Source organism: Mugil cephalus, chromosome 6, assembly GCF_022458985.1.
Source record: "Mugil cephalus isolate CIBA_MC_2020 chromosome 6, CIBA_Mcephalus_1.1, whole genome shotgun sequence".
NCBI classification, from domain to species: Eukaryota; Metazoa; Chordata; class Actinopteri; order Mugiliformes; family Mugilidae; genus Mugil; species Mugil cephalus.
In genome coordinates this window covers 11,551,063-11,563,531 of record NC_061775.1, presented here as the reverse complement: position 1 = coordinate 11,563,531, position 12,469 = coordinate 11,551,063, and the positions used below count along the sequence as shown (strand labels likewise).

Here is a 12,469-nt window from a genome sequence, read left to right as displayed (position 1 = left end):
TCATAGTCGGTCAGAGCCCTACTATTGGCAGCTACCACTCTTTTTCTACCTACTATTATTACTACTGCTATTATAAAGGTTAAACCCTCTATATATTGTTCCAGTGTAAACCTCTTTGGTACAGTGATATTTGTTCATACATTTTTATGAGTTCAGACCCTAACACATTCTGCTACCTTCAATTACTATTCTTTTACCCTTTGATTCAACATGGAGACAGTCAGCGTCCATCATAACTAAATGAACATTTATTGTCATATTTGAAAATGAATTACACATCTAAATTTGAACCTTGAAATCGCTGACATATCCGTACCCTAAAATGAAAGTGCATGTCTAGATGAAAACTAAGCAATGAAATCTTCTTATCCCACCGGGATATGACATTCGCTCAGACAGTTTCCACTGTCACTGGGAGCACAGAGGCCTCAATAATAATAAAAATGGAAAAAGTTGTAAACCAAAGGGACTCTTCGAATTGACAGTCATACTGAGTAACAGGTCAGGGAGGTAACCATAACTCTAACTAACACAGCTGCAGAAACTTGGCAGAAAAAGGGACGGCCAACGTGTCATTATGTGTTACAGAGTGAGGCTATTGTTGTCCCTTAAAATGAAATGTGTAACATAGTACAGAGTGTAAAAGGAGAAGGGCCCTGAACACTTTCCGAAATCAGCGCTGTATTCTTCAATGTGACCAGGGCAGAATTACCTAAACTTGACTGGAAATATAAGTAAAATATGTGACAGGAGTGTGAGGTGTTTAAAGATTCATGCCGGCTGGCGGTGTAGACAGAGGCCAGCGAACAGCGCAGTCTCATTCATAACCTCTAAATCATATTCATAAACCATAAATCAGACCTGGCACTCATGGCGGGTAGTCAAAAGAATGTCTCATTCTGAAATAGGACGTTGTAAATTATGCATCGTCTAATCCACGTGCATTGCTCCTGTGGTTCTCAGGAGATGTTTGTTTTCCTGCCATTGTTCAAGACATAGATATGGAGTTTTACGCTAAGTGTGGCATTTGGACTCTGTGCCTGTGTGCCCCGCTGCACAATGAGAGGCCTGCATTTTAAACCAGGGGGTGCAACTTGAGGTCAAAGTGAATACGGGAGGGGGGTCATACATGGTAAATAATACAGATGCAGGAAATCAACAAGTGTCTACATGTAAATGAATCTATATATTACCAGTGCTCTCTCTGAGTCCTTTGAGACATGCAAATTTGCTCTATGATCAGTTATAACACACAAGTATATAGAGTAATAAATACTATGCACAGCGTTAACCACCGTGGATATTTAAGATATATCTGCAGTAATCCACATGGACACTGGGAGTCGCTGTAAGCTCACAAAAGATCAGGCTTTCAGCTCATTAAGCCACCTTTCCACTACCAGTGCTTCATTACATTCCACAAGGAGACATGGTCATTTTTAGTTGACTGCATGTATTCGACAGATACAGTTAGGGACTAGGCACATTGAGATTTTACATACAAAGCATATGATCAACTTGTCACACACTGTCACAGAATAAATGAATCAGCTGGTAAATCTCTCTGATAGATTTGAGTTTTCACATTTCATTTCATGTGGAAAAATGAAAAAGATTGTAATGATGTACTGTAAATAACACGACGATGCACCTATTCCATCAAAGTTGGCTGCTGCATGGAGGAAAAGTGCATTAATCTGCAATATATTCCACACTCCAGCACACGTAACTAGTTGGTTCATCATTCCCAAGTAACGTTTCCGTTTAACGTTTCTAATGGAGGTGCAGCCGCCACCGACTCAGGAACAGACCTGACACATTACTGCTGCCATTACTGTTGTTTTTTTTTTTTTTTTTTTTTTCACTGTGAGTGTGATAGTCTGTGGTCATATCGTTTCCCTCTCGGCTAACGGATCTGAACTAAGTGTGCCTAAATCGTGACGCGTCAATTAACCTCCGCTGTGCTGCTGCCAGATTGGGAGTGGGGCTGCGGGGTGGTGCAGAGTTCAGGAGAAGGTTGCTGAAGGTTGCGTGTAGGACGCGGCCGTCACTGCGGAGAAAGGAGGCTATTTCATCACGGCTTCTAAGCGATTGCTGGACGTGTGCCACGCAAGGGAGCAGAGGCAGGGGTCACCCAGGCAATCAAGACTGAGTCGATGTCTTCTGTTGGATGTCAGGATACGTATGTCTCGGAGGCACCCTCGCATCTGGCTCATAACCCAAGCTCATCAGCTCTGGGGCTTTTCAGCACCTCAGCAGAACGCAAATGTCGGCATCATCACAACGAGCAGGGCGAACGGTGGACCGAAATGTTTAGGAGGCAAAAACGAGGAATTCGCTTATATAAAGGTTTATGCTTCACGCCGTTTTCACAAAGGCTCTCTGTGTTGCGGGTCTGTTTTCTCTCTGCCCCGAGTTTGTTGTTTTTCAGCCTCCCTAGAGGCTTAAGTGAAAGAAATGATGAGCCATAGTTCTCTGATAGGGGAACTTAATTTCAACTTAAAGTCTCAATGACTATTGGATGAATTGCTAGAATTGTTACAGTGTTTAGAGTAATGTGATCCCCAGATGTACCCTAAGTTTCTTGATCCCATTATTTTTTGTCTTTCATTTAAGGCAATAAATAGGTCAATGTTTCCACTTATCAAACATCTTAACTCGGCACAAACAGACATTCATGGTTCCCATAGGATGAATCCTAACATCCTTACTGATCCAATTCCTTTTGAAACCATTCAGACTTCCAGACTACTACTGGATTAAGTGAACCTTTGAACTAGCACCATAATCAGTTCAAACCTTTTCAGGCTTCTTTAGTACTTTGGTTTATACATTGTGAAATGCATGCAACATTAACAAGGAGAGGTGGCGAGAATCACTTTACAGTTTCAAATCGTTTGTTTCAGTTTAGTTCAAACACTTATTGTCGTGTTTCTTAAGCCATCACATCATATCATAGATCAAAGGACGTCAGCACATGATCTCAGCCCAGTTCTCGTGGCCGTGAAGTTTACAATGTGCTGAGGCCCGTCCTCGGTTCATTAGCGTGTTCAGCCTGTTGCTGGTCCAAGCTGTCAAGCTGAGTTCAGTACAAAATACTAATACTTTACTAATGACCCATCTGTCTAACGAACACGCTGGACCAACCAGTCTGTTCTAGTTACAGATCATTTTACATCCGTACCTGCCCATGCTCTCTCTCTCTGATGATATAAAATATAGGGAATTTAATGAAAGTCAAGAATATGGTGTCCCATTAAAGTTGACCCATGACATTTCTGGTATAAAATATCATTACTTTAACATTTGATTTTTATCTATTAGACATTTGTGTGAACTTTTTTCATAATGTGGGCATAAATTCTTGAGCTACGGCCAAAACTGTGACACCTTTGACCCTCAAACTCTAATTTGCCCATGTTGAAACTTGCCCCACATGTGACGAAATTCTCGCCAGATAAACAATTGCACAATGTCTGCTGCACTAAGAAATTTAAGAAACACGTCTCTATCAAAACTACTAGTAAAAAAAAAAAAAACTGTTTCTTTGAGGATGTTTCAATTCTCATACAAGTAGCTTTGGGGGGAGTTGTGGGTTCATAAAGGAATAAAGGAACATCTGAATTTCTAATGAATTAATTAAATAAACTGGTAAATTTAGAGCAACATATATTTCTGTTTGCAGCCAGTTACACTCATCATTAATATTGGCTGATTCTTTATTGTTTTAGTTGTCACCTCACTTTCGTATCCCTGTTTTGCTTTTCCTTTCCTTCCTCTTTCCTCATGCAGCCCTCTGTCAAATGAACCAAATACTCTAAATCACTCGTAGGTGTTTTGTCTATCTCTGTGTTATCTGTTCAGTGCGTACCCCTGCTGTTTCTCCTGGCTGCCTTCCTGTGTCCGTGGGACGTTAGACCGAAAAAGAGCAGTAACGCTTCGTCTAAGTCGCTCTTGCACGATAGAGCCGAATGCAGCCTTACAATTCCTCCACCAACTGGAAGGCAGATGGCCCTGGCGCGCAAAACGCCGCCTTCATTTATTAATTAGAATAAATGCAGCGCGCATCTCCACTGGTGTGACTGAACAAAACGTTTTTATCTCATCAGTCACCCTCCAAAACAGAGTGGCCGCGGGGCGTTTTAAAGCAGAGGAGTTCACACAGTCCAGCTCTCTGACGGCTTCACCGGGCCCCGGTTATTTACAAGACAGCTTGGGAAATTGAAAATATCCCAATTTGAGCTTGTTAAAATGTCGGGTCATGAAGCAGATCATGAAGCAGGTCATGGTGACTTTAATGACCCGAATCAATGAAGCTCCCCTATGATGAAATTCAGATCAAACTCCATTAGCATGTGCTGAATTATTCCCCTGTCTGTCTGAGGACTGCAGGTCATCCTGAAAGTAATTACAGGGAACGCTGTGAGGAATCCTTCATTTCCACAGTGGAGCCTGTCTAATTATATTATCAATCTTTTACATGAATTTTAATAACACGCGTGACAAAAATCCACTCTGCTGCACAGGCTGCCTGTTGTATGGACAGAAAGGCCATCGAGAGCTGATTGCACCGTGGAGAACACTGTGCAGGGACTAAAGGCATGCGCAAAGTCAAACACATTTGTGTGTGCACACACAGTATGCAGAAAAAAACAGCTGATCAGTGTGGCTGGATTACACTCGGGCTTTGAAAGAGATGGACAGAGCAGCACTGCGAGGGCAGAGGAGTCATCATTATCTCCGGATGAGAAACCTGCTCCTGCTAAGCAATTTGAGGCTAAAATAGATCTGAACGTGTGCAGACACTGTGCTATATAGCGTAGCACCGGTACATGGGGTCGCTACCTCACTCTGAGGCCAGCTTATTTAAAAAGCAAACAGACTGGGAGGGGAGGGGGTAATAACAGAATTTTTACACTCCTATCAAACAAACAACGTAATCACATTCTGAAATTGCTACAGAGAATAAACTACACTTGAAGATAATGCTGATTTTAATAACACAAATTTATTCAACAAACTCATGTGCCAAATCAAGACCCTATGCACATGTCATCATCCAACTCATCTCATTTATATTTATGTTCAACGGCCATTAACTTAGTAAGTCGAGAACATTTGCTCAGCAGCGCCCACTATGGCCAGATGTGGTACAGGACGCTAGATTTTAATTCATCTTTAAAGATTGTCATCAGGCAGGTGCTTTAAAGCTGCTATAATCAGTATTTTCATGCCACTAGTGGACGGATCAGTCCATGTAATATGGAGGGCTTCACCCTGGCCCAACTCACCAAGAACCTCCACATGTATAAATGCATTAAATTGCAGCCATGTGATTGGCTGATTAGCTATTTGTGTTAACAAGCAATTGAACATGTGTACCTAATAAAGTGGCCAATGAGTATGTGTGTGTAGAGAGGGATAGGCTTAAAACATCACATTTACAGTATTATCCTACTCAGATAGTCAGGTAGCAAAACGATAAACATTTTTTTTATTTGAAATTTTATTTTTGTTCACAAGTAGCTACAAGAAATTCCCAAATTACCCAAAGCGAACAAAAACCAATAATAAAAAAAAAAAAACAGTTTGTGAGGTCCCGGAGCTCTTTGGCATTTCCTTCTCACTACAGTCCATTTCCTCACACGGCCTAGACAATATCCTGTCTAGATTAATACCTTGAGACACACTGATGGATTGAGAGAAGATAAATTCCCCCCGACGAGCGACAGAGCCATCATTTTGTAACCAAAATAGAAATGAATAGCCAATAATATGAGCTCACACGTGTCCAAGGTTGCGTGCAGTGAGATGAACAAGATGTGGGTACGTTGGCTGGAATGCAGCAGTGAATTCGTACGAGCTTCGTTCTGGCACACGAAGTGCGACGCCAAAAGAACAGAACGGACAGGACCTATAAAATGAAGAGAACAGACCGTGGAGTCGGAACAAAATGCCAGAGGAAGGCAGCATGGGCGGGAAAAAGAAAGAAGGAACCACATAACATGTAGTCTCATAAACATCTAGCCAAACACAAAGGTCCTCGGTCAGGAGCAAATACAGATTCAGCATCGTGAGCAGATTTGTGATTTCTTATCCAGTGTTAAGGCACATACTACTGCTTAGAAAATACAGAAATATAAATGACCTTTGGTAAATGTTTTACTTTATACAAAAACATACTCCAACAAGACAAGAGATACAACAATCATAAAATATCCAAGGTGCTGCTGCTTTTAAACGTTTAATAAACAAATCTTAGAATCTCTCCAATTTCCCAACCTTAGTTTGTGCATGAAGACGAACACATTGCATTGTTTGCAAAGGTCTGAATGGGATACGAGCTCCCGTCATTTATACACTGTACGTGAGCACTGAACACTGCACCAGCACCAACAACGCTCGACGGCAGTTCGGACATAATGCTTTCAAAGTGCAAATTTAAATTTTCAGGCTGCATGGTTTTTGCATTAGGGAAGGACCTTCAGCACCTCTCAGCGCTGAAGATTTGGTTTACTGCTAAACACGAGCAAGAAAAGACACAAATATACGACTGGCTTGAAATAAACTCATCACATGAAGTGAACTGTCGAGAAAGAAACTTCAAGTAAACTCGTTTATGAAATGTGACGGTAGCTTGTTGTCAGCCTATGCTGCAGTGCTTAAAGGAATGGTTAAAAGATATCGCTAATGCTCGACGGTTAGCTTAGCCTGGCGTAATCTGCCTGCTAGCACCTCTAAATCCCACTTATGAACATGTCAGAATGGGTTCGTTCAATGCACAGGTGTATTGTAAGGTTTAAACAAACATGATATGAAGTATTATTAGTGAGATTTGAGATGTACTGTACTGCTAGCCAGGCTAACTCTTTCGCTGGTATTTATGCTAAGCTAACTGTCTGCTGGCTCTGGCTTTGTTGAACAACATCACTCTCCATCTTTGTAAGCTAAATATGATGCTAAAGCCAGACCACAGTTAGCTTAAAGATAATCATTTTTTTTAGTCTGGGCTAGCCAGTCGTTTCCAGTCGACGCTAACCGTCTGCTGTTTCCTGCTCACTTGCACATAGTTTTGTTAGATATGAAGCTAAGGCCACACAGCGGTTACCTTAGCTTAGCAGCAGGGGGAAACGCCTTGTCTGGTTCTGTCTAAATGTAACAAAATCCACCAGCCTATCTTGATCATATCTCAACATTTAAGCTACAGTAACACTCAAGTGAAATTTTGAGGTTTACAGGCTGGATTTCTTCATAGCTGTGTGTGGTGACAATCTGAAATTCTGCTTTTTATTATTTTTAAAGACAGTACAGTTTCTGTACAGATATAATTTATCTGGCAGTAAACATACTGGGAGGTGGATTTTATTTTCCACAAAGCCAGACATCCTGTCTCCCCAGTTTCCAGACACCAGACGTAGCTTCATATTTAACACAGACATGGCAACTACGCTCGCTTGCCAAAACATTAGGTACACGAGTGAAAACGAACCGTCCTGTACTAAATACTCCTTCATGGCTGTTATAAGGTTCAGCTGAAGCTGAAGCAGAGTCAGAAAGTTGCTAATCGAAGTGGATGATCATTTTCGGAGGATGTAGTTTGTGGTGCTGTTAAACTGGACTGAATTTAACACTAAAATGTTTCTGTTATTTAGCCAAGCACACTAATGGGGACGCAAAATAATAAATTCAATTCAATCATACTACAAACCACAGCCTCTAAAATGAAACTAATGCTGAATGCCATAACCTTCATGAAGCAAAGATTTAGTGCAGGACTGTAATATTCAAACACATTCACTTTTGCTAGTGTACCTAATAAAATGGCAAGTAAGCGTATATCGATCTAAACTTTGGGCGAAAAAGGGCAGTTCGTGCCCAGAATGCAGATAAATAACACGTGAAAATGGTTAGCGCTGTTTAAATAGATCAAACGAGTCAATGGATAAACATACACGTGTCATTCTACATCTGTGAAGATTCATTGACACATTGCATCTCCTTTGCCTCTAATCTAATCTTAACCAGCACAGCGATGCACATGACCCTAACCTAAAGTCGTCTACACAAACGTAGACATACATCTACACACTTGCGTGCATACACACAGACACAGCATAATTCCTGGTAGATCTGTTAGTGTGTGAAGACTGAAATAAAATTTCTTTGGTGCAGAATTGCGTTTAAAGTCTCCAGCTCTTATTAATTAGTAATTACTCAGCAGAATGCACTGTGCAACAACTATGAACACACTTTTCATTCTTTGACATTTAAAAATAAAACCCATGAAAATCCAGCTATACTGAACCAATGCCACTATTTGCTTGTTTGCAACTACGACGCTTTGGGATGATCCTCACAGCCTCATATCTGTGGGGGGGCGTATAACACTTCTCTCCTCAGGAGTAATACCAGCAGTGATTGAAGGCCACAGTGGTGTCTGATCCAGGTCTGAATGTTTTTTTACAGGCCAAGCTGAAAGAACGAGCAGGGTACCATATCAGAGAGACGACAAAGTCCCAAATAACTCAGCAGTGGAATGTCTCTGCTCCTCCTCCCGTTAAAACCTGATTTTAAGTTCTGAGATGCTTCTTTGTGAAATCTAAGTTTTCCAGGATTAAAAACAAAAAAGAAAAAGAAAAAAAAAGAGGGAGATAGTCCAGCTCTTCCATCTCCCAAACATTTAAAGCATCTTAAAGTACTATAGCTTTACATCCAAAATATAAAGTACCTATCTGTGTCTTTTATAAAAGAATCTCCTTGAAAAATACAATAAAATTAGGTTAAAAAAAAAACAATAATATATCGTGCAAATTGAAGTATCATACTTAAGACTGTTAGACATTACAAGGTGGTGTGCAGTGCCTCTTGTGTCTCCCGCTCTGTCCTGTGTGCTGGATCAACGGTGTGCTCAGACTTTAGTGTCTCCTCTGAGTTCCTCATATACCTGACACCTCCGTCAGGGGGCAGGTTCAGCTGGACGCTGTCCGTCTGTGTGAGCGCAGGTGTGGAGGTGATCCAGCTCGACAGACTCAAATCTGACGGCTCTAAAGTCTTGTTGAGATACTCCGAGTCTTTGGCGGAAGGAAGCTGTGGCTCCCCTGACGGCGGAGGAGCGTCTTTGGTGTAGGGAAGAGTGTCTATTTCTGAAGGCACTAACGTGTAAATGTCTGAGGGCTGCTTCTCAGTGTCTGTGAGCCTCGCGGGTTTTTTCTGGCCCTTCGCTTCATCTCTTTGTACAACAGGCCCCTGTTTGGCCTGAGACGCCTTGAAGCCCGCGATGCTCCTCTGGTCTTTTTTATCACAACCTTTGGTCGAGGGCTTGTTGGCGGTCAGGAAGGGAGGCTTGGGGCTGAGCGGAGACCCCACCTTGACCCTGCTCAGACTGAGGATGTTAGTGCGAATGTCAGCGGGGAGTTTATCCAACTGCCTCCCAATCTGGACTGGGCTTGGACACAGCGTGCCTTGACACGCCCTGTAGAAATATCTGCAAAGTAAAACAGAGCCAGACATCAGGAGGCATATCAGCACTTCTCCAGTGATGGATGCCAGGCTCTCGGGATAAACATTAAAAGCATCTGGTAATAATAACAGACATAATTCCCGACACAGATCATAAATATTTGTGAAACTGGCTCGTGGGTTCCCTCATCCACAAATCAAAAACAGTGTACCGGGGGAGAAGTGCAGCTACAGGCGTGATGACGCAGAGCAGGTAGAAGAGGGGCTCCTGTAGCAGCCTCTGCATGGTCCAGTAGGGGTTGGAGGGGGAGTAGCACGTGGGGCAGGACGAGTTGTAGCACAGGGCCACGGTGAAAAACAAGGCTATGCTGAAGGAGACCGACAGCCAGTTCATCCAGGTCTACGAGGGACGGAAACAAGGACGGGTCACAGGACAGAAATGAAACTTGTTAGTAATTTGGCTTAGTTGCATAATTAATCTTGGCAGTGATGTAGTTCAGGACATGAAAAGCATCAACAGACAAGTCAAGGACACTACGAACAATGTCTGGTGTGACGGGTAACTGTATGTGTGCTGCCAAGTGGCTGGTCCACCTTCTTATGTGGACAACACATCTGTTGTCCACATAAGAAAAGTGACACGCTGAAAGCTGCCAACGGGTAGTTTACTAAAAGTGACAGAGCTCTCTAGTGGACACACTATGTTCAACAAGCTTCTAACTAAACCGCAAAAAGCTGCACAGAGCTGAGGAGTTTTTTTTTTTCACTGACTAGTGTATTGACTAAAATGTCCACTAATGGGGACAGCGGGTTTAAACAAAGCAGAATGACACAAGTGGACCAGTGATGCATCAATAAATAAAATCTAACACATCTACATACAGGAGCATGTCATCCATCCCATCATGCTCCTTTTGCTTGTCTGATGGTTTCGAGCTTTGAGTGAGAATAGGCAGAAAAATGCCATGAATCAAACAAAACTCTTCAAAAAATAAAAACACACTCTGGGAATAGAGTAGGTAATTTGCGGTGTAACTATTTTTATGGACACGGTCGATTCATACAAGATAAAGACCACAGATAACCTGTGCAGTTATTACATATCACTAGAGGTCCCCAGGTAGAACTAGTCTCGTGTGAAAAGGGCTTAAGATGCAATTGTTTTTTTGTTTTTTTCTTCTGAGCAGGTAAATAAAAGCAATGATTGCAACAAAAGAGTCCATCAAAACACAGCGAACGGAGAAGATGATTGGCTGATCTGACATGTGACAGGCTGAACACTATGCGACGAGTCACCGGAGTGTTGTCCCGACACACATAATTAATTACAGCCTCATGGCCACTGTACGGGAGAAGAGACAGGAGCGTCGCCTGCTGTCACCTCAAACACCTTAATTGACTTTCACAGCCTATCATGCATGCATTATGTTCCTGAGCAGCAACACAATGAAGTACCTGCCAGTGGAGGATGTGGAAGTGTTTACCTACGGTCAATGCCCCTCACTACCAACGCTCCCCTTCCTGAGGGGCATTCGTGTCTAGGAGGGCAGTTAGTGAAAAGGATATTCTTCATGTGAAAGGGGAAAAGAAAAAAAAAAAAAAAAAAAACTTGTCAGGCTAAATTTACAACCTGGACATAATGGAAAAAGACTCTAATTCAATTCAAGGTCATACATTTAAAATGGCTCAAGTCCAAGAGTGCTGTGGCGTTTACGAGAGGCACGCATGGATACCTTGAGAATAAAAGCAATGAGGTGTATGTATGTGTGAGTGGAGGAGATAAAATAAGCAGGTATTCTGAGCTCTTGGCCAGTGTGAAATTGTGTACGGAAGCTGTAATGTAGCGTAGACTGTGGAGGGCCTGCACACGAGCGGAAAAGCCGTCGAGCTGATTTACAGACCCTGATGCCGCCGAGCGTTCTGAATCAATTTAATCAGGTGGAGTTAAATATCCACGCGCCTGTCAGCCTTCACAACGGCGAACGAAGCAGCCCGGAGATGAATCTTTTAAGCCTCCGTCGGTGATTCTGAAACGAGGGCTCTTACCCAGGTTTTGGTCTCGATGCCCAAATGCAGCAGAATGGTGAACAGGGTGAGGGTGGTGATGGGAGTTCCCCATGTAAACAGATCAACGTCAGAGTCAGCGTAGGCCTGGGAGGAGAAGAGAGGGGAGAGCGGAAGGAGGAGGAGGTTCAAGTAGAGGTGGAGATGATGAGAACATGATAAAGGTGCAATAAAGGAGGATTGAGCGAAGACGAGCTGATGCCAATTAAAAGTAGACTCACAAAGTAAGGAATGAAGAAGCAGACCAGACTTTGATAGAAGGCATCAATCATGTTCATCCAGAACATATATGGCTTATATTCCTGCAGGACACATCATCATCATCATCATCATTGTGACAGGGCACAGGTTGAGATTATAGCATATGGACAACACATTAAAAAAAAAAAAAAAGGAGGATAAACCAGGCATAACATTTTTGGCAACATCTGGATTGCCTAGAGCTATGCTAGTGCATAGAAGCTAACATCGGCATGTTTAGAATGACAATACAAATATGCTGATGTTAGCATTGCCATTGCTAACATTGTGTTTTACCATTGTAGATTAGCATGTTAGCAAGTTAACTTTGACTTCTTCACAAATATGAGGCTGAGGGAAAAGTCATGTGCACTGAACAAAGTGAAAGTTTTAGCTGATTATGGAACTGAAAGGAGTCATGAATGCTGGGGACCATGAATGCACTTTAAAACTAGCTAACAAAATATCCAGAAAGTGTAACTACTCCAAATGCCAATTTCCGAACTAACTCTGGGAATCAGTAATAGGAATACAAATAAAAACTCACAGTAAGTTCCCTACTATGTGGACCTTAACATTTTCTGTATATTAAGTGTATGGCAGGATTATAATTTTTTTTCTTTTGTTTTTGTAACGACGCCTCACTTTATTTATTTTATTTTATTTATTTGTCGTACCATATCTGCTGTTTTTTTTTTTTTACATA

General features: G+C 42.0%; 1 protein-coding gene across 1 annotated transcript in view; it reads right to left on the bottom strand.

Moving 5' to 3' along the window:
- Positions 1-5,466: 5,466 nt before the first annotated feature.
- Positions 5,467-12,469, bottom strand: part of atp10a (ATPase phospholipid transporting 10A) — a 32,649-nt gene continuing 25,646 nt past the window's right edge. The window contains exons 18-21 of the mRNA XM_047587644.1: positions 11,745-11,825; positions 11,506-11,610; positions 9,672-9,859; positions 5,467-9,484 (exon numbers count right to left, since the gene is read on the bottom strand). Coding sequence (XP_047443600.1) covers positions 8,842-9,484; positions 9,672-9,859; positions 11,506-11,610; positions 11,745-11,825 — 1,017 coding nt within the window. The 3' untranslated portion in view covers positions 5,467-8,841. The remainder of the gene's footprint in view (positions 9,485-9,671; positions 9,860-11,505; positions 11,611-11,744; positions 11,826-12,469) is intronic.